Below are 22967 nucleotides of genomic sequence, written 5' to 3' on the forward strand. Positions count from 1 at the left end.
TCACAAGCTCCTCGAACCGCGCTAAGCCCACTGCAAAGCAATTTAAGCCCAACTTAAATCCATCTTTTTTAGATAACTTAAATCCGGTTTGTGATCCTCTTTTTCTTCAATTTTTTGTACCCATTAAAAAAAATTGAGACAAATTGATACTAATTCGGTTCCGGCTTTCCATCGAACAGATGTGGTGCGTCCAAACGAGAAGTAATTTTCCATAGTCTCAAACTCAGCCTCACGGCTTGACCGAAACGAGAATAACGAACAACGTTCAGAATCAACAAAATCGGCTCATCCAGACCCGACACATCTTTGATCTGAAGAAATCAAGCTTCGGCTTAGACTTCGACTGAAACAGGGCAGCACAGAGAGAACAGCTTACCTGGGTTTTTTTTAGCTACGCCGGGCCTGCAACGAGCATACGAGCTGGTGATCGAAAGCTTTTACAATTGTTCACAAGCGAAACTATGGCTAGCGGAGAAGATTCAAACGAGACTGGGGCGGCCAAAAACAGGGCCGAACAGGCGATGGTTTTGCTTCGTTGAACAGCGACGAACGGCGGTGCTCCCCCTCCCACGCTTCAGGTGTGACAGAAAAACCTATGAAGACTTTTCGGCTGGGCCATACATCAGAATGGGCTTAAATGACATCAAAACCGGATAACGGCCTGGGTTCTGGGCTTTTTAGTGGTCCCCATGATGCAAGTTGGGTCCAAATAATGTAATTTGGGCTTAACGGATGTGCTGGGGTGGCTAAGCAAATGACCGAATTTAGATTTTTTTTTTTTTTGTTGCTACTTTCTATTTTTGTACTTTTATAAGAATGAATGCTTGAATTGTCAATAAAAATTCAATTGTCGTCATCGAGACTGATTTCTCAAATTTAGTGGCCAAGCTATAAGTTTACTAAAGATATCTTAAATCCCTACAAACATGCAATGATGTTCTTTTTGTTTCATAGGAAAGTTTCAACTTTAGGTCTAATACCAATTCTATGAGATTTTTTTTTTTGTCTCATAGAAAAATCCCAACTTTAGGTTTGGTTTTAATTTCACTCTTTTTTTTTGTCTTATAAAAAGATTATCAACTTTTACTTGAATCCAAAATATGTTCTTTGTTAACTCTCCGTCAAAATTGCCCTTAGTGATTTTGCCCTCATCAATCTCTCTTGCTTGGAAATGTTCTATCTCTCACAATTAGAGAGCTCACGTTTAGAATGCTTGAACAGCTCATACTTGGGAGTTTTTCATCTCTCAATTGTCAATGAGAAATTTTGGACGGAGAATTGATGGAGGTAGATTTATAACTCAAGTAATAGTTTGTGGTTTTTTATGAGATTGTAAAAATTTAGAGTCAAATTGGGACTAGATAGTAAAATAAGGACAAGACCTAAAGTTTGGGGTTTTTCATAAGACGAGTAAGTTTAGGGTAAAATTGGGACAAGACCTAAATTTAAGAGTTTTTTATGTGATAAAATAAAAGTTTATAGTAGAATTGGGACTGGACCTAAATTTTGAGATTTTTTATAGGACAAACAGTAAAATTGGGACAAAATATAAGTTGGAGGTTCTTTAAGGTATTAGGCCATTAAGGTGGGGTTGGTTAACCATGGGCAAATTAGTGAGAAGCTAAAGCAACTACCTTATCGGTGGCAACAACTAGCACATAACTAGTCGTATTAAAGCGATAATCATTTCTTGTTCGAGAAATTGGATGTCGAAGAGAAACAAGGCGTGATTCGATTGGTCATAAGTTATGATGATACGATTCTTGAGATAGACCTAGAGAAGGTTGGGATGGTTTTTCAACTTGCCAGACATTGCATAGTCTTGTTCTTGGCCGGTGACACTAGATAATCATTACCCACCTTCGAATCAAGTCATTACCAACCCTCCGACTTCCACATGATTTCTCTCTAGATGACACAGGTATTGAAACTTGGAATGAGCATGGTGTGGTTTGATTTAATTTAATAAAATCACAGGCTTGTCCATTGATACTTTAATTAGTTAGATCGGGTTTTTAAAAAATTGACTTAATACAATTTAGAAATCTCGTCGAGGTGTGATTGTATTTACATCTTTGTTGTATCTTCAGCTTCCTCAAAGATTCCTCCAACTCCAACCCAACCACAAAATCAGAGATTACGAGGAATTATAGGTGGCATTCTTAAGAATCTTCTTGACAATTTGGATTTTAAATATATGATTTTTACGTTGAGCTTCTTAGAAAAAAATATTAATTATTCTGAACCTATTCCATCAACCTCTTGTCATTCATATGAAACTCCATTCTAAACAATGGATTTATTATGCTCCCAAATTGTTATGACCATGATGTCATAAGGTCAATTCTTTATGTTTTAAATAATGTGTTTTTATCGAAACAACTAATGGATTATCATGGTTGTTGTATTGTTTGTCCTAATTATTCAATTCCTAGCCCTCTATTAACTTTTTGTTTGTTTGATTGATTTTTTTCAGTTCTACAAATGCTGTTGGTGCCTATGTTAGTCTAACCCATTTTTAATCGGATACCCTTCAATAATGTTCTATCTTAATCTAACCTATTTCATTTTATTTTTTTTTGAATCGGATGCCCTAAAAATATTGTTAATCGGATGCCCTAAAAATATTGTTATTTAAACATTAATCTTGTTAAAAAATTATAGGTGATTCTATTGCGGTCCAACGGTTACGATGTCTGGTATTCACTATAAGATCTGGATTCATTCCCAACAACTGAAAATCTCGACTTTTTTAACTTAGCATCGGAAGCTCTGCAAGTTGACAAGCTGCTGAAATGTGCAGGTCCTATCTTCTGAATATGTGCTCTCTCACGGGAACAAATACTAATTTGAGAAAAGCTGCTGAAATATGCGATTGTAGCATTGAAGGCGAAAATAAGGACCCGTTTCGTTCGGCTTTTGGGGAATGCATTTGCAAAAATGGTGAAAGTGGTTTTTCGAAATGCAAATAACGTTTGGTAAAATTTACATTGAAAAACAACTTTGGCCAAAATACCATTTGATAAAATTTGCATTTGTAAATGACTTTTATTAAATTAAGAAAACAAAAAAAGTTGTATTTTTTTTTTTAAGTCCGACCACCGAACCACCGGATTGGGTGACCGGATGGCCAAATTTGGCCCCGGATGGTCGCCGGGGTTGGGCGACCCCAAGCGACGGCCACCTGGGTCGCGCGATTCAAGCCATTAGTCGCCTGGGTCGCGCGACCTAGGTGTCACCTGAGATCTGGTGACGAGTCGCTCGCTCGGGTCCGGCGACATTCGCCCGCCCGGATCGGCGACCCTCAAGGCGGTAGTAACCAGTGTGCGCGACCCCTTGGCTAATGGTTGTCGGCCTTCAATAGTCTTCTCCACCGGAGAAGATGAATAGTAACTGGAACTTATATTCCGAAAATACAAGTTTCCAAAGGAGTTCTAGACCTGTTTTGGACTAAGAGCCTTTAGAGTTATTTGGAGATGCAATTGCATCTTGCCAAAGTCGCCCAAAAAGTCGAACTAAACGCGTTTGCATTTGGTCAAGAGACTTTAGAGTTCCAAAATCCATTCCCAAAGCCGAACCAAATGGGGCCTAAGTCGATTAAGGATTGAGGCAGTCAAAAAGAAGCTCGGCATGAGGATAAGATACCATGTTCATATCGCAAGAATTGACTTTGAGAAAGCCGCCTAGGGAGAGCGAACTCTCGGCCAATTCGGAGTCGTACTAAGATAACTTCGTGGACTTGCAGAGGCATAATTAGTCAGCAGTAGCCGCAAAAATTCTAAAAACGCACAAGCATTGTAAGGAAGACGAAGACTACATAAACGTGTTTCTTTTCGCTTTTTCACGTTGATTCCACCAAGAACGTTGTAAAGTCGTCCAATGGTTAGAATGGCCGGCTTTCATTTTCTTACATTCAATTCGTTAACTCCTCGCTTATGATGTCTGCCTTTCGCCCAGGAGACGACCCATATTCCTTTCCCGTCAACGAAAATCTCTACTTTTTCTCCTGGGAGACGTGGTTTTCATTCCCAGTAATGGAAAATCTCGACCGTCACTTGACATTTTTAAATACGTGATGCGATTGTGGTTGACTCTTGTGAAGCAAACTATACATGTGTAATCATGGATTACATATAAGTGATTGTCCCGTAACATGACAAAAAAAAAAAAAAAAACAAAACAAATAGAAAATGCCATGAATCCATCATTTTTCTTACCAACTTTGGTATTCATGAATTACTCAAAATTATAGGTTGCGATTGGCCAAGTTATTAAATAAGACTACTTTCCATTATTTTCAACAAAAACTACGTCGGGTCAAATGGGCAAATCCTCCAACCAAAGGCAAATGGGTTAATTTGCCTTTGAGCGGAACATTTCACTGCAAAATGATTTTTTCTTGTATGTCCGATTAAAAATATGTCAAATGTGATTTGAATTCTATGCTTGATCCAATAAAATTAGATAAGTTGAAACTTCCCATTGAACAAACAATCGTTAAATTAACAGAGCAAGAATTTAGATTCGATACTATTACATTTAGACTTTATTTATTTCATGGAAAATGAATGATTTTGATAAATATTTTCTTAAAAATAATTGTCTATATTGTGTGGAATAATTAGTTAATAAAATTTTTTCATTATGGACAATAATTTATGACTTGACATTTTTGGCAACAACAGAAAAATTATTGTTCATTCTTTTTTGTAATCAACACAAGTTATTATTTTTAGAAAAATATTTTCTAAATCATTCATTTTCTCGAAAGTGTAGCTTTGGTATTCTTTAATACATTTAAATTACCTTGAGTTCATTCTTACCATTAAAGTCTCACACATATCTTGTTGCTTGGGGCAGGTCTCAAAACTTCGGAAACTTAGTACTACCCATGAAATCAACATGCTTGGGTAAAGTTGGAGTGCCATGAGAGAGCATGTTTTAAGTGGCACTGATCAACAATCGAATGATAGTAGAGTAGAGGCTCTGTGCAAAAGTTTGGGAAGTTTATGGTCCGAAGATGATGTAATTGATGTCAAGCAAGGAATTTCGGAAGAAAAATTAGCAGAATGTCGATTAACTCTGTTTGGCAAACTTTACTCTCGACCAAATGTGAATTTCCAAGCTTTTCTCAGCGTAATGAAAAATGCATGGAAGACGGAAAATGTATCATGTACCTCAATAGCACCAGGCTTCTTCTCTTTTTCATTCAAAACCGAAGCTGAAAAACAGAAAGTTTTAGACTCCGGGCCGTGGTCCTTCGCAAGCAACCTCCTCGTTCTTCAGCAATGCGATCCTGATATTCCAGAAATCTGCTATGATTTTGATCATTGTCCCTTCCGGGTTACCCTATATGGACTTCCGTTTGGTCGAGTGACGAAGGAAATTGTCAACGACATAGCTTCTAAGCTTGGCAAAGTTATAGAGATGAAGTTGGAAGCTAAAGGAAATAGTGCATACAAAGTTGGCAAAGCTAGAGTGAATCTACACTTAGGTTCTCCTCTTAAAACAGGAGTAATTATAAAGTTGGGAGACAAGAAACTGTGGATAGAATTTAAATATGAGTGGCTCCCACATTACTGCTATTCATGTGGACGAATCGGACACTACGCCACAGCATGTAAAGAGATTTCTTTTGAAACAACAAGGCGGCAAGAAGACATACCAGGAAATTTTGGGAATTGGCTACGTGCTGAAGTCAGGGATCTCAGCCCTTATGGTAAAATCTTTTATGGGAAACAGATTCACCTCCTTGAAAATCCCGAATCAGTGCCGGAATCGCCACTCGCTGCTGAAACCCATAAAGATCAACAGGAGATCAGATCACAAGCACAACCTATTCTACCCACACGTAGTCAGGAAATTTCGGAGGTGGAGAGGAAACAAAAGGCCGATCATCTACAACAATCTCTCGCCATATCAATAAGGGAAGGAAAAGCGCCACAGAAAAGAGACAGTACCTGCCTAGAAATTGAATCCATGATGACCATTTATAATGAGCAGCAAAAAGAGAAAGAATATGAGACAGAACAGCAGCAAGCTCTTGTAAGAGTTCCAAACAAGGGAAAATAAAAAAGCACAAAATTCCCTGCTTCAAGAAAAGGGAAAAGATTTTGTCCGTATGGTGCACAGACCTCAAAGGTACCATTGACTGATAAATTACAGCTAGTGGACATTCCAATCACAGAAGAAGAGAAGTCAACTCACTGGGCTTTGGTGGCTAGCCCTAATAAGCCACCGGGTCCGCCATGAAAATAATCAGTTGGAATTGTCAGGGGTTGGGCTCTCCCCTGACAATTCGAGCACTGAGAGCCCTAGTGGCTCAGGAATAGCCCATCTTAATCTTTTTAATGGAAACCAAAAATCAAGAGAAGCTGGTACTCCAGTTGCGTCGTCGAATAAAGTATCGATATAGTTTTTTGGTGAATCCAGAAGGCATATCAGGAGGTTTAGCTATGTTCTGGGATGAATTGGTTAACTTGGAAGTGGAATCATTCTCTGATCACTTTATAAACGTGAAGTGCCGACCTCATGATAGCAAGCAAATCATGAAAATCACTTTCTTGCACGCTCCATCTACCTTTACTAATAGAGTACTCTTATGGGAGGAAATACAACAACAAAGTGCTTTTAATCATCTACCTTGGCTATGCATTGGGGATTTTAATGAAGTTTTGTACCACTGGGAAAAGGTTGGCAAAAGGATGGTAGAGAACTTTCGTCTTTCAGCCTTCAGAGATTTTCTACACGAATGTTCTCTAATGGATTTAGAAAGTAAAGGATGTGCATTTACGTGGACCAATAGAAGGGATGGTGAAGAAAATGTTAAGAAAAGGCTGGATAGAGCCTTATGTACCTTAGACTGGAGAATAACTTACCCAAATGCGGAGGTCACAGCCCTTCCAGCAATAGGATCTGATCACAGTCCTCTCATGCTATCACTACTTCCTAAAACCAAGCAAAAGCAATGAGATTTCAGATATGAAGCTTATTTGGCAGAAAATGAGGAGTGTAAGATGCTGGTGAAACATTCCTGGGAAAATTCCCAAGGCAAAAATATGGTTGAAAAATTACATATAGTGGCTGCCACACTTGCTGCATGGAGTAAAAGAAGATTTCCCAATGCATATAAACGAATTGAGGCGTTGAAAAGTGAATTACAGACGTTGATGAACAGTCAAGACAATCACTATGACCAGCAATGTATTCAACACATAAATCAAGAAATCGACTCTCTATGGCGACGAGAGGAGATGTTCTGGGGCATGCGTTCTAGGATCAAGTGGCTGAAATGGGGGGACAAAAATACAAAATTCTTCCATGCAACGACTATTCAGAGACGAAACCGGAACCGGATATCAATGTTATTGAATCAGCAGGGGGAGTGGATTAGAACTGAGGAAGCGCTGCAGGACATGACAATTAATCTTTTCAAAAATCTCTACAAGTCCAAGGGCCAAAGAAATTTCAGCCCATCCTAGCATACATCCCAACCATGGTGGACGAAACTATGAATCAAAATCTAATCGCACAAGTCACTTTGGAAGAAATAAAAGAAGCTACGCACCAGCTCGGACCCACTAAAGCACCTGGACCGGATGGGATGAATGGCTTGTTTTTTCAGCACCATTGGAGAGAAATTGGAGACGATATTTGTAGAGAGGTACAATCCTTTTTTGTGACTGGATCTCTAAACCCCGCACTCAACCGCACACAAATCATACTCATTCCCAAAACCCAAAACCCGAAAGGCTTGAACAATATCGACCGATTAGTCTATGCAACTTCGCCTACAAAATCATATCCAAAATACTCACAAATAGACTTAAACCTCTCTTACCAGACCTAATAGAAGCAGAACAAAGCGCTTTTGTGGGAGGTCGGCAAATACAGGATAATATTCTGATTGTACAAGAAGTCCTCCATCGACTTAGAACCCGTGATCGCCAACGTAAGTTCCAAGCGGTTCTTAAACTTGATATGCAAAAGGCTTATGACCGGATAGAGTGGGATTTCCTACAGGAATGTCTGAGAAAGATGGGATTCTGTGAAAGATGGGTTAACTGGGTCATGAAGTGCGTTACTACAGTCACCTATAGCATAAAGTTTAATGGGACTTCCCTACCTTACTTTAAGCCATCTAGGGAATCCGCCAAGGTGATCCACTCTCCTTATCTATTCATTATTGTGGCTAATGTTCTATCTCACATGATAAAGCAAGCCATCGAAGCAGGCACTCTTCGTGGGATCCGGTTGAACAGGCATTGTCCCACTCTCTCTCACTTGTTATTTGCAGATGATTCTATCTTTTTCCTCGATGGCACAATCTTAGAATGTCAAAACTTGGCATCAATTCTACACCAGTACTGCTATGCTTCAGGTCAAGCTATAAATCTCAACAAGTCAGGAATATTCTTCAGCAAAGGTTGTCCTGATCAACTACGGAGAAATATGGCTAGTGAGCTGAGAGTTCCTGAGATTAAGAGAACAGGGAAGTACCTAGGAATACCCTCGGACTGGGGAGATTCTAAAAAAGAAATGTTTGCGTGGATTCTAGCTAGAATTAATATGAAGCTTGAGAGTTGGAAGGAAAACTTGCTTTCAAGGGCGGGTAAGGAAATTCTTCTTAAATCTGTAGTACAAGCTATTCCCCAATATGCAATGTCCATTTTTAAAATCCCACTCTCTATACTCAGAGCAATTGAAAAGAAAATAGCTAACTTTTGGTGGAAAAACAACAACAAGGAGTATGGTCTTCATTGGCGAAAATGGGAAATTCTTAAGCTTCAAAAAAAGGAAGGGGGGTTGGGCTTCAAAGACCTCTCCACTTTTAATATTGCAATGTTAGGAAAACAAGCCTGGCAGATTTATCAACACCCTGATAATCTATGGAGCCATCTAATGAAAGGATTGTACTTCCCGAATTGCACCTTCTGGCAAGCAGGAAAAGGCTCGCGTCCATCATGGGGTTGGCAAAGCTTGTTGGTAGGGAGAGAAGCGATCACTCCACAAATTATGTGGGCTGTCGGGAATGGACAAAACATATCAATTAGAACAGATAAATGGCTGAAGATGGGTGTAATTGGAGGCCCTGCATTACCTAATGAACCTTGTAAAGTGGCGGAGCTAATCAACTTTGATCGTGCAGAATGGAGAGAAAACTTGTTGCGGTCTATGTTTGACAATCATATAGTAGCAAAAATCCTAACCATCCCTATTGGACTACCATCTACAGCAGATAAACTGGTTTGGATTGGAAATAAATCCGGCAACTATACGGTGAAGAGCGGATATCTGACGCAGCGCAAAAGTAAAAGACCACCAAGAGATCAAACGCCAACCTCTTCATACCGTCCAAAACCCGAAGTATGGAAGCATATCTGGAATGCAAAGATTCAACCAAAAATAAAATTCTTCCTATGGAGTGCTTGTCAGAATGCATTGCCTACCTTAGAGAACCTATACAAAAGGAAAATAGTACCTGCTCCTCTTTGTCCCTTATGCGGCATTGAACCGGAAACGGTTGAACATACATTCCTTCTCTGCCCTTGGTTATCACAGCTATGGGCCTCCCTGCAGGTTCAAGTGAATCGAGTGGGTTTATCCCGATTTGATGAATGGTTGTATAAGACTTATACTAGATCAAAGCACTTACAAAACTTCGAACTGATTGCGAATGCATTATGGTGCATATGGAAAGATCGCAATCACTTCATATTCAGAAAAAGTCCCCTTAACTTCCAGCATACCCTGTTTAGAGCTATCAGCTTACAAGACAGCTTCGCCACATGGACTTCCAACGCAAAGAAACAGATTAACGGAGCTGATTTACAGAACAAATGGCAACCCCCGACGCCTGGTGCTTTCAAAATCAACATTGACGCATCTTTTCAGCCTGCCATCATAGACAACACACCTTTAGACTCAACCCAAGATTTTTCATTGATCCTCAGCAAAAATACTTCAGATTTAGCCTCGGAGACAAACCAAATGAACGCAGACTTACAAGTTATGATGATCAACTCCCCAACCCCCTTACCCCCAAATCCGGATATAGCCCAGAATGAAAATGTGGACGAACAGGACTTCGATTGTAGATGGGACCACTTGAATCGGGATGAAAACAGAACACAAGCCTACCCCATTCTCGACCCTCAAGACTTGAATCTCCCTCCCAAGAAGAGCAGCTCGGTTGCTGCAGATATGAGCAGATCAGATTTAGTTCTCGAAATGGAACAAAATGTCCTCAATCTCCCCAACAGCCCAGATATTAGAAGAGAGCAGAATGGTCAAAAAGGTAAGGCCGACCCTTTAATCTCCAGCGATTTGATTGGCGCACATAAGGGTGGATTAGATCTGGACAAAGACCTAATGGTTCGAGAGCTTCAAGCAACCTTCGACTCCCATCTTGCGTCCCCAAACCCAGATATGATCATTAACAATAAAGCCGATCACAGGGCAACACTAGATCAGCTAAGTGAAGAGGAAGAAGATGGACGAACACAGCAAGAACACCCAGATCTGACCAGTGAAGAAGATCATGGACTCTCTGTTTCCTTTCAGCGACACCCACGACCTCGAGTTGCAGCAATACGCCAAAGAGGTAGCTTTCCTAATCAAAACCAGAACACATACCGGTCTGATATGCTCAAATCTCCAGTACGAAGTAGGAGTATCGGTGCCTGTGACCTTGAAAGCGCCTCAGAGGATCCTTTACAAATTTCTCGATCACCCAACAGCCACGTCGTTGGAGTAGATAACAGGGAAAATCATTCGCTACAAAGTCAAGCGGTCAGGGACCAACACCAACGAGCAACACCGGATCTGCTCGGAGAGGAAGCCGTATGTTCTCTCGGTTTTGAACAAGCGACCCACACTGTCCCATAAGGAGCCATAGCGTGTATATGCAGGGATGCTCTGGGTAGAATTGTTGATGGGTTTACTAAATCTATAAAAGTGAGTTCGGCTGAACAAGCGGAGGCACAAGCTTTGGTTGAAACCCTAGAGTTTATTTCCTCGAAGCTCGCCCCGAATAGACCTGATAAAGAAATTCATATTCACTCCGATTGTAGTACACTTTGGTGCATGGGGTCCTCAATTCGATACCTTCAATTGGGAATTGCAGCCACTAGTGGACCGGGCAAAATGCAAGCTAAAAGAGAATTCGAGCCTCTTTTTATCCCACTGTAGCCGAAGCACTAACAAGGTGGCCGATCGGGGCTAGCAAGAGCACATCATTGGGGTGCCTCCCTTCAAATTGGGTTTATCAACCCCATCGCCCTTTTTGGATTTATTATGTGTTGATGCTTCGCTGTATTTGCTAAAAGCGGTACCTAGTAATAATATTTTCTTTTCTGTTCAAAAAAAAAAAAAAAGTGGCAATTTCAAAATTTGGAATGTGTAATCACAACATAGGTTTCGGTGCAATCAATCTTATAACATGCGACACTCTGAATGTCTTGAATACACATTTTTTTTTTGGTCATAAAATACTAAGCCTCACTTAGTTTCTCCAGCAAAAAAAAAAAAAAAAAAAAAAAAAAACACGGGCCTTAGAATTAATAAGGGTCCCATAAAGTACTAGGGGATTAGTAAGCTAGTCTCTAGAAAGGTAAATACATCTATGGGCTACCCAATCTACTATTTTATTTGCTTCTCTTGGGCATTGAGCTACACAAATTTTTTTTTTTTTTTTTTTTTAAAAGCGAGACGGGCTACACAATTTGCCTATAGTTATTTTGAACTAAAATATTGAATGCATATTGGGTTACACAATCAATTATAAAACTATTGTATAAATGTCGATCCAGTCCTATTAAACTTTTCGAGTTTGCTAATATAGTCCTCTCGACTAATTTTTTGCCATTAATCGCTAACATGACAATGTGTCACATAAGACAATCGACTATGATTGAATCACCGCATTAGTAATCTCTCTGCTAATTTTTACCATTAATCAATAACATGGTAGTATGCCATGTAATACACTCCACTATCACTGGATCACTATGTTAGTAATTGCTAGTGAAAATTGGCTGGAAGAAGTGCATTGTAATTTACGCAAAAGGTTATGACAAGCAAACCTGAAAATATTATGATTGAATTGACATATGTGCAATAGATTTATGATTGATTAATAATCTTCTCAATATATAGAAACCAATTCACATTTTTTTTTTTTTGCCAATGATGTGAGTTATTATGATCTTTCAACTCAATTGATACTTTTTTTTTTTTTTCTACTCAATTGATAGGATACATGCAAACAGACTTGTCCAGGTGCACAAGTTGAGGATCCATCGACTAGACAGGGAGAACAACCCTCAAGGTCAACATGAGTAAGAGATGCTAGTGATTTCAACATAGAATCCCCCAAATCCAGACGATATTTATTACTCTCTTATGCGTGTAAGAGATGCAAGCAATTGACTTGGAAAACGACAAACGAGATTTACTAAGGACCTACCCAAAAATCAATAAAGTGTATAGATATTAAAACTATTGCTCTTTTCACGTGTTGTGTTGTGATGTGATTTGATATCCTTTCCTTTATTTAACTTCCTTTGTCTATATAATTATTCAAGAAAAAAAGAAAAAAAAAAAACTCATGAGATCATTTCTCACAAGTTGCATAATTCGCTCTTTCTTTCACCAATTTGATAATCTACTCCTTCGATCACCAATTCTCTCTTTCTTCATCCTTGTTTCTCATGGTGAGCTTGAGGGCAGTCTTCCTTCACCGACATTTTCTCATCACTTTCCCCCTTCAATTCAAACCTTATTTTTCACCTCAATTTTCTTTTTCCTTTTTTGTAGGCGAAAATCAGCTCGTCGAGTTCTCTGCCAGGAGCTATTGTGCAAGGAGTCACGCCACTCCAGAGTACGTTCTTATTGATATAATCCTATTTTGCGAACTTAGCTTTCTTCTTTTTTTTTTATTTTTATTTTAAATATCTGGATATTTAATTAGGACTTGAAATGCATACTTCTTATTATTTTTATTTTTTTGGCTATGAGAGTTTCAGACTTAGTTTCGAGTCTTCACCCTTACCTCCTAGCCACTAGACAATGTGCGTAATGATGATTAAAAAACATATACTCGAATAGTACCACGAAATCGATGCTTAGGCCTTCCTTGTGTTTTTCTTTTGTTGGTTGGATCCTTTAATTTTATAGAAATTTCACATGAGGCTTGGGAATTTCCCTATTGTCCTAAACTTTTGCTTAGGTAAAAAAAAAAAAGCAAAATTCATGATTTTTTTTCTTTTCCAACTTTCTATTGTGATTGGGATCTCTCATCTATATTTGTTACTTTTTCTTGATGAAAAATTCTTGAGATACGGGCATTTTTACGTGGTCTTAGTCAAGTAAAAAAAAATTACAAAAATATAATTCATGGCCTATTTGGATTACAACTTTTTTTCTCCTTACATAGTGTACTTTTTCGCATTTTTCCCTTTAATGTTATTAATTTCTCAGTATGGAAGCTGTAATCTCATGTTAAGGCAAGCTCACATCTTCTAGGTGCTGACCAAATGATAATGCCTTAAATGCTAGGTTCCGTATTTAGTCTTGTGATAAATGAGAGCATCCGTCTTTTCTTTTATCTTTTTTGGGCTTTAGGTACGTTGAAAGAGATGCATTAATTACAAGACAAGTCAACTCAGGGTGTCTTGTATTTTAAAATGAGCAATAATGAGCGTCCCAACCAATAAATAAATAAATAAATAAGTTAAGGAGTTCATTAAGCAACTGCCGACATAAACATGATGTCAGTAGACTACTTAAATACTCTAATTGGGGTCCAATCAAATACAAATTAAAAATTCTATTTTTATGGTCAGGTTAAAGAGAGCTCCCTTCATACTTGTTGAGTATATATATATATATATATATATATATATTTTAATTTCAAGATATTAATTACGCTTAATGTTATAATGGACAATGCTTGATATAATTCAAAATTTCCAAAATCCGTTGTTAAAAAAATGCCTATGAAAAACAGATTTTCATAACTAGATTATACACAAATTTTCTCTGTCTTCACATTTTCATTCACATTGGCATTAGTTACTAGTCTTTTACACACATAATAGTACAAATGACTAAATTAGTAACTGAAAATATTAGTTAGAAGTCCTTGTCTCCTTTCACAGTATTATCAGGGGGCTATTTTCTTTATTAATAAACCTAGCTGTTTAGTCAGGCTCAAACCCCCAAAGAGTCCCTTTGTTGAAAAAAAATAAAAATCAATTTACTTATCAAAAGAACTTAAATAACTTTTAATGATAATGAATCTATGCATCTTTATGATGCGATGTGTTTAGTATTGATATAAAGTCGCATTTTAGTGGCCAAATAAAAATTTAAATTAAAAAATTAAAAGTAAAAGCTATTCAAACATGCGCATTAACTAAAACAAATTACTAGTTGAAAATCAGAGGTTAAGCACCTCGTTTAATGGTGGAAAAGCTATAAAATTGAATCGATTTAAAACATCATATCTCAAAATTTATAAGAAAATGGTCGGGAAAAAAAATAAAATGGCTTATGTGCTTCATAAATTGGCCTCCTTCATCTCGGTATTAATTTATGGAAAATGAGAAGGTAACGGTTATTCTCATTTGTGACGGAGTTGTCCACACCTTTGATTTTTTAGCCTGTACCAATTGTGTTTAGAATTTCAGGGAATACCTTTCTTAGTTTAATGCTCTAGTGTTGGTAAAAATTCCACTTGATGGGATCATCAAAGTGGCAAAGTTTAAATGAAAAGGAAATGCATATTTGGGCCAAAAATGATATACATAATTTTAGAGAAAGAAAGAAGAAAATATACATAATCAAAACTTTGATATAATCATATGTATGATTTTTTTTTTTTTCAAAATTTGAAAAGCTTCCAGATTTTTCAAGTTATCCCAAATGATGCACGAAAGTTTACTTAAGGACAAAATGATTCACTTTTAAGATTTCATCCATGAAAGATGACATCAAAACGTGATGTGTACAATAAACACATCAGGAAGAGGAAAGCATATTGTTTCTTGTGAACAAAAATGATGTTAATTATTTTAGTCTTTTCAATAAAGGATTATTTATTTCACAAGAAAATAGAGAGAAAAAAATGATTATCCCCACTTGAAATTACCAAAGTTACGAGTCAAGTTCTTTTTGCCCCAAAACCAAACACCACTGCTCCAAATTTGACGATTTCAAACAAATTCATAAATTCGCATGAATGAAAAATTAAATGGTCGGTCATTTTTTCCCTTAAGCAAAAGTCAATGCATTTTTTTGGATCGTTAGAAAAGCGATGACATTTTTATTCCATGTGAAAACATTATAAGTGAAAACATTTCATCGGGAGTATTATAAGTGAAAACATTTCTAAAGCCGTCGAAAAGAACGCTTTCTAAGTTTGAACCCATATCTCTATAGTTCCATGGTCAATTTAATATTCCCAGATATTTTTCTCTCTTTTCCCTCATAAATTAATAATACCCCGTCTTGATTTCCTTTTCAATAATTTCTCATGGTCTTCAATTTTTTCGTTTGACTTTCCCCAAACCGATTCTTCCCTCCTAACAAATGGGAATCCGTGGTGAATCGCGTCGCCGCTATCGGTGGCAAAGTGGTAAATAAGGGGGAGGGGTCACGTTGGAAAGGAGAAAAAAGAGCTTTTATTGGGCCGTACAGCTTGGGGAAAGTCCGAAGCTTTTCCTTTGATCCGAAGGCTTTGCCCCTGATTGGTCAAACGCCTCCCACCAAACCCCCCTCGAATGACCACAATGCCTCAACCATCGACCCAGTTTTTACGAAACTGCCCCTCGAACGATCTTGGCCGTCGGTGAAAGAAAAATGGTGGATAGGTAGAGACGCATCCCATGAATAGCACGGCCGCCAAAATTAATTTTGAATTTATATTCCTAATAAAGATTCGCTGTGAATTTGTTTCATTTAAAATTTCATGATAAAGGATAATGTTTTTCGTAAAGGTCATTTTCGAAGACAATTATTAATTTTTCATTTTGTTTGGTGAATTCAAGAGAATGATTTTTTTTTTTACTAGAACGAAAAGTCTTTTTTCCACCAATTTAAACTTGTTTTCAATTCATGGAAAATATTTTCTTAGAACGATTTCTAAGAATATTTGTCATTCAAGCAAGCGAACTCTTAATATGAGATTGACCTATTTATTAGATTAAGCCTTCACTAGATGGTCAAAGACATATAGGGGTTATTTGATATTTATAATAACTACATATAAGAAAGAGCACTGCATGATAAATTGGTAATTTAATATTATCGGAATAAATGTACTTGGGATCTTATTTTATGCCGTTTCATAGTTTTTAAAGACAACAAGAGTTAATTGTTGTGCTGACGTTTCACTTAAAAAATGAGAAACATAATTTTTCCAAACCAAATGTTTCCATTAATCTGATAAAGTAACCAGCACATAAAAATAAAAGTGTTTTCGGAAAAGGTAAAAAGAATGACAATGATGTAGACGCCCAGCATAAAATTGAGGGGATCGGGCTCCGACCAAACCCTAAAAAATTATAGTTTAATCACCCGAATCATGTGCAATTTGCAATATTAAAACGACACCCCGTCATGTTCTCGTACCAAACTTCTTGTAATTTCGCTAAAAGGGCAGGCGCAAGCCCAAATCGCTCGTAATTCACTCAGGGGCATTTCGGTCATTCGCCCCTCGCAACCATGGTTTGGTTCTCGACAAATACGACAAGACACGACCCACCACGATCAAAACGGAATCGGAAACGCATTGTCGGTTTGCTCCTCGCCGCCGGTAATAACGACGCCGCTTCTGTCCTTCTTCCTCCTCCTCCTCCTCCTCCTCCTCCTCGTCGCCGCCGCAGCTCCGCCATCATCGCCTCCGTTCCCGAGAGCCCACCGAAGCTCCCACCATTTTTCCACCGTTCCCCAGCTCGCTCGAGCTCGACACGGCCCTCCCGACTCGCCCCCGAGTCGAAACTCGGTGTCCGACCGGTCGCGATAGCGTGGTGGCCGCCGCCGCCGCCACCGTGGATCGCTGTGCCGTGCGTTCGTTCCTTTGTTTGACCGGCTATGCTGTGAGTTTGTTGGGTGTTGTGAATTGGGTTTGGGTTGGTTAGGGCAACGCCCCCTGCGAGCGATGGAGCGGGCCATGCTGACGGTCGGGCCGGGCATGGACATGCCGATCGTCCACGACAGCGACAGGTACGACTTGGTGCGGGACATAGGCTCGGGGAACTTCGGGATTGCAAGGCTCATGAGGGATAAGGTCACGCAGGAGCTCGTCGCTGTCAAGTACATCGAGCGGGGCGACAAGGTTAGTCGGTTGTTTCCCGACTTCACATGTGTTCTTTTTTTCTCCCCCTTCCTGGTGAGGGTGATTGATTGGTTGATCAATAGTTTATCTGTACTAATAAAGACTTCAGGGTATTAATTGTGTTTTTAATGCATCGGAGATGATTTGAAAAATTCATAGCCGGCTTTATTTGCTTGGAGTTGTTTCTGCTTATGGAAATACCTTTTGATCAGTTAGTTTATCTGTGCTAATAAAGACTTTAGGGTATTAATTGTGTTTTTAATGCATCGGAGATGATTTGAAAAATTCATAGCCGGCTTTATTTGCTTGGAGTTGTTTCTGCTTATGGAAATACCGTTTGATCAGTTAGTTCATCTGTACTAATGAAGACTTTAGGGTATTAATTGTGTTTTTAATGCGTCGGAGATGATTTGAAAAATTCGTGGTTGGCTTTATTTGCTTGGAGTTGTTTCTGCTTATGGAAATACCGTTTGATCAGTTAGTTTCTTTTGCCAGGAATGGCTAGTGTGTTTTAAAAATGCTCTATTTACACGGTTCATGGTTTCATTTGGTGCTGTAGTCTTGAGGTGATAATTTGACAATTCAAGGGGAAACTTTATTTGCAGTTGGTTGATAATGAGGCCTTCATAATGGTTCTTGTCCCCCTTTTTTCATGATCTCGTGAAAAGAGCTAGTGTTTTTGGAATTACCATTTAGGGGATGAGCACCGTGGATGGGCTTCTTTGTGGATGGGGGACAAGCAATGCTGGAGATTTATGCGATGCTCTACTTGAAAGTGTGAGAAAAAGGACATTTCCAATTGATCTATAAAATGTTATGTCTAAAGGAAGGATCTTGAGAAGCAAAGAAGTGATTAGTAATTAGAAGATTATGTCGGAAGGACAAATGGGGGAAGGAGAGCCATATTAGTGCTGTTCTCAGATGTTCTTAAATTACAACTGACAAGTGCTTGTTGCATCTGAGTCCCCTTTTCCGTGTCTAGACATGAATGGCAAGCACGATTATCGACTTCTGGCTCACTAATTTGTAGCTTTCTATGTCTATCTCCCCATGTTGCAGATAGATGAAAATGTTCAGAGAGAGATAATAAACCACAGATCTCTGAGGCATCCGAACATTGTTAGATTCAAAGAGGTTAGATTCACCTTGTTAGTTCCGGACCTTATCTCAGTTTAAGTGAATAAATGACTGAATAAGATCTATTCCAGGTCATTTTAACACCTACGCATCTGGCAATTGTGATGGAATATGCATCTGGTGGAGAGCTTTTTGAGCGAATATGCAATGCTGGGCGATTTAGTGAAGATGAGGTTCTTCAATTTTCCTTATGCATGATGCACTTTTTATCTCAGTCTCCAATTTCGAGGATAGCTCTCATCTGGATGTTTTGTTGCCTTTCTGGTGCAGGCTCGCTTCTTTTTTCAACAGCTCATATCTGGTGTTAGCTACTGTCACGCTATGGTATCTAAATACTATTTTACATGTTATGGAGTTTATTAATTTTGTTATCTGGTCAGCTTGTCTTTGATAGTAACCGGCTTTCCAATGCTTTGTTCTTGATGAAGCAAGTATGCCATCGTGATCTAAAATTGGAAAATACTTTATTGGATGGAAGTCCGGCCCCTCGACTAAAGATATGTGACTTTGGGTACTCAAAGGTATGTGTGGGTTCTTTTCTTTTCCTTCTCTTTCCTAAGTCTGTTTCTAATTGCCAGTGGCTCAATGGTGTCTTTTGAGTAGAAGTCTTGCTTTGGTTTAAATTGCAAATTATAGGGCAACTTGAAACGAACCTGTTAGTTTTGGCTGTGGCTGGCACTTTAGGAGGCAAAGATCTTACTACTAAATTGTTATGCTCTTTCTACCAGTGCCAGTTTTGGTGCTTTAGAGTAAGAGGATACACTGCCTGACTTGTAAAATAAGGCGAAATTCCTCAATTGGCATATACTATGATTTAAATCTGCATTTATAGTTTATACGTTTTATCCCGCCAATTTTTTTAATTGATGTTGAGAGAGCTTGTATATTATCATGGCGAGAGATCACTATATTATGTTCATAACCGTATTGGCAAATCGCGATATTCATTTAGATTCAAATTCTCAATTAATAATTGTGAATTTGAGAGTGGACATGATTAGTAAGATTCAGCGGTGTTTTTCGCAATAGAGACATACTTGACTTAAGTAAATTCTATTGCAAAATATTAATTTCTGAATAGGATTATGATTAAACGCATAGATATCTTTATTTAGAGAATTAAGTAAATTCTGTCGCAAGATAATAATTTTTGAATAGGATTATGATCAAAAGCATAGATATCTTAATTTCATGTACATGTGACATGCTATGATTTCTACATGCAAGATATTAGGGCACATTGTTTTTCTTTTAAATAGAAAAATAAAAATTGCATTTAATTTGTAAATGGTTTTCGGATTATAATATTTAGTTTCCGTTGTTGGGAAATTATTGGAGTATAATAAATATGGTGACATCAGACAATCTACATTAGTTGATGAGTCTAAATAGAATCAATTACAGATCGACAGAACTGAGAAGTGCATTCTGTGGCGCACTGATAAATTGGCCTGTGATTGAGTATTTATAGGTGAGTGATTGTTACGTTTCAAGGCATATATAATTTAGTTTTCGTTGTTGCAAAATTATCGGAGTATAATAAATATTGAGAAGTCAGACAATCTACATAGCTCGATAAGTCTATATACAATTAATTGCATACTGGTAGAGCTGAGCTTTGCATTCCTTGGTGGACTAATTTCCCTGTGATTGAGTATTTTGTAGGTGATTGATGGTTAAGTATCGTTTATGTCTTACGAACTAAATTGTAAGATACTAGTGAATGATACATACATTTTTGAAGTGTTGCATCTGTCACTTTTGCAGTTTTTAGTGGCCATCCACGAAAGTTAACTTTGTGTCATGGCATGCTTTGTGTTTTTTAGACTTGTTTCCATCCCTTGTAGATGTGCACTTCCTTGGAAGAGTGAATTTGGTGCAACATATCTAAAATGGAATTTTACAGATAGTTCATATGATTTCATGGATTTGAGATGATCTGATTTTTGTCACTCTTCTTAGTCCTCAGTGCTGCATTCAGAACCAAAATCAACTGTGGGAACTCCAGCGTACATTGCCCCAGAAGTCTTACAAAGGCGAGAATATGATGGCAAGGTACAACAAATATCTTTTAAGAAATTCTGCTGAACGGTCTGGTTATCATATTTGCATCAAGCATTAGTGTCCTAGAGATGATTGTAGTCTTTTGATTACAAAAGTGCTATAAAAGTTGATCCATTACCTTTGGGAGATACCCTGTAAAGGAAGCTCATCCCATTAGAAAGCATGGCCTTTCAACATGAATTTGACAAGAGGCCATTGTCATGTTGTTTAAACTTCAGTTTTTAATCTTAGCACCTTACGATTTTATGATCTATAATGTGAGAGACATTCCTCAGTCCAGATTTTACTGGTTAGTCTGCAAGGAATAATTGAAATAGTCTGTTCTGAATGCAAACAAATCCTTTTTCATAAAACCCCTAATCCTAGATTTGGCTTAAGCAGACTTTGCTCCTCGTTGTTGTCAATGCAAATGCCTCTATCTTGCTCAGCACCTCCTCCGTCTCTACACCATTGCACATCTGCCCTTTCTTGTGATAAATTAGAAGTGAACTGCCTTTTGATTAGATCTTGTTGGCATGCAGTCCTGCCAGCCTGCTTTGGCATTGCAGTCAATCAAGTTTTCTCTTCCAAAACTATGTATGTTTGATGTCCCCAAGGTTTGGTTGCAAGGGGGACAAGGTATCACAGAAATCTGACATAGTTCAAAGCTATGCTTGTTGGAGATTCGATTGCTTGTTGATTTGCTTACACTTAGAAGTGAAGTGGTTCATGTTATGCTTTCCCTTTGTAGACAGATAGAGATATCTCTCATCTCTAGTTCTCTACAATTGTGTCTCATGATCATTCATGCAAAGCTAAAAGATTAAACTTGTGGCTTCTCTGTGGTATTTTGATCTACTTTTTGTTGGTTGCCAATTTTAGAAATAAAATACTTTTTCAGTCTTCATCCAGTGCTGGCATTGAGCAGTGAAGGCTTGATAATGATTAGCCAGCCTGAGCGTCAGGATGAGGGCGGATAGTGAACAAATGTTAATATATTTCTTCTGCCTTCCAAATTTGAAAAGATTTCTCATATAGAGCGTGCTTTGCATTTTTTTCCCACTTCAGTGGATTCTTATAGGCTCTCCAAGAAATGGATACTTTTCTTTCCTCTATCAATATGAGTAGGTCTGTCTTCTAGTCTAATGCAACACTGCCATTAGGTTGTTTGACATGTTTTCCTCTTTAGCTTGTATGTGTGGAAGGAGGTGGTGGATGATCTATTACTTTCATCAGATTGCAGATGTTTGGTCGTGTGGGGTGACCTTATATGTGATGCTAGTAGGTGCTTATCCCTTTGAGGATCCTGAAAAACCTAAAGACTTTCGGAAGACAATTCTGGTAATTCAGGGACCTTGTTTTCTTCTTGTTATACTCTATATAATTATCTATTCTTTACACACTTCTCATTGTGGTTCATGCAGAGAGTTATTAACGTTCAGTATTCCATCCCAGAAAATGTCCAAATATCGCTTGAGTGTCGGCATCTGATCTCTCGAATATTTGTTGCAGACCCTGCAGAGGTAATAGATGGAGAGTTTAATGTACCAGACATTGTTTGGTAAAAATCAATTAATTATGGAACATTTTAATCCTTTGGTGGGCTAGAATTTGCTCAATCTTAGATTTTCCGACCACCTTTTGATGGTCTCTTTTGAAGTGAAAAGTAGCTACATATTTCTGCCTCTTTAATTGTGCGGCTCAATGTTGAGCCTGATACTTGACGTGTATGTGGTGCAGAGGATTTCCATCCCTGAGATAAAGAGTCATCCATGGTTCCTGAAGAATTTGCCTGCTGATCTTATAGATGAGAACACAATGGGCAATCAATTCGAAGAGCCTGATCAACCAATGCAGAGCGACGAGACGATCATGCAGATAATTGCTGAGGCCACGATTCCGGCGATCCCGCCCCATGGCCTTAATCAATTTGTCGCTGATAGCCTGGACATGGATGATGATGACATGGATGACTTGGACTTTGAATCCGAGCTAGACATTGACAGCAGTGGTGAAATAATCTATGCATTATGATGAAAGGTCTCTGTAGGCAGAAGTTCTGGATGATAGCTTAGTTTCTGAAAGTAAGTGATTTGCATCAACTATTTATAATAAGCCAAGAGAAATATATCTCCGTCTGTCTTAGATTAGGATGAATACTGTGGAAAGAGTACATTATCTAAACCTCTTGTTTTGTGACATGGACATTTACATTTGTCAGGCTCTCTGAGCTGTCTTTTGTTGTCTTCGTCATCACCATTATCATCTCTCTCTCTGGCATTTGGTTTATTGTCAGCAAATAGAAGAGAAGAGTATTCTAACTACCTCTTACATTAGTGAGGTCGTGAGCCTCCTTAAGTCGGGAACCTGTCTGTCTTGTTTCTTAGATTGTGCTGGGTGTTCTCCAATCCAGTGAAAGGAGGACATGAAATAGTATACTGTGACACTG

The 22967-nt window shown here is 38.3% G+C and overlaps 1 protein-coding gene across 1 annotated transcript; it reads left to right on the forward strand.

The window, feature by feature from the left end:
- Window positions 1-16765: 16765 nt before the first annotated feature.
- LOC104418604 (serine/threonine-protein kinase SRK2I) lies at window positions 16766-22774 on the forward strand. Its single transcript, XM_010029987.3, has 9 exons — window positions 16766-17338; window positions 18398-18472; window positions 18547-18648; window positions 18746-18799; window positions 18904-18996; window positions 20438-20530; window positions 21755-21859; window positions 21943-22041; window positions 22259-22774. The coding sequence occupies exons 1-9, from the start codon at window positions 17162-17164 to the stop codon at window positions 22550-22552; spliced, it is 1092 nt and encodes a 363-aa protein (XP_010028289.1). The 5' UTR covers window positions 16766-17161; the 3' UTR covers window positions 22553-22774.
- The last annotated feature ends 193 nt before the right edge of the window (window positions 22775-22967 follow it).

This window comes from Eucalyptus grandis, chromosome 9 (genome assembly GCF_016545825.1).
Source record: "Eucalyptus grandis isolate ANBG69807.140 chromosome 9, ASM1654582v1, whole genome shotgun sequence".
Taxonomy (NCBI): Eukaryota; Viridiplantae; Streptophyta; class Magnoliopsida; order Myrtales; family Myrtaceae; genus Eucalyptus; species Eucalyptus grandis.

What these genes read in the sequence shown, in the direction of transcription:
- LOC104418604 (XM_010029987.3), top strand. Translation starts at nt 17,162, where the DNA reads ATGGAGCGGGCCATGCTGACGGTCGGGCCGGGCATGGACATGCCGATC. An exon ending in ACATTGTTAGATTCAAAGAG is followed by an intron (nt 18,473 to 18,546) that starts GTTAGATTCACC and finishes GATCTATTCCAG; the next exon opens with GTCATTTTAACACCTACGCA. An exon ending in ACTTTCGGAAGACAATTCTG is followed by an intron (nt 21,860 to 21,942) that starts GTAATTCAGGGA and finishes TGGTTCATGCAG; the next exon opens with AGAGTTATTAACGTTCAGTA.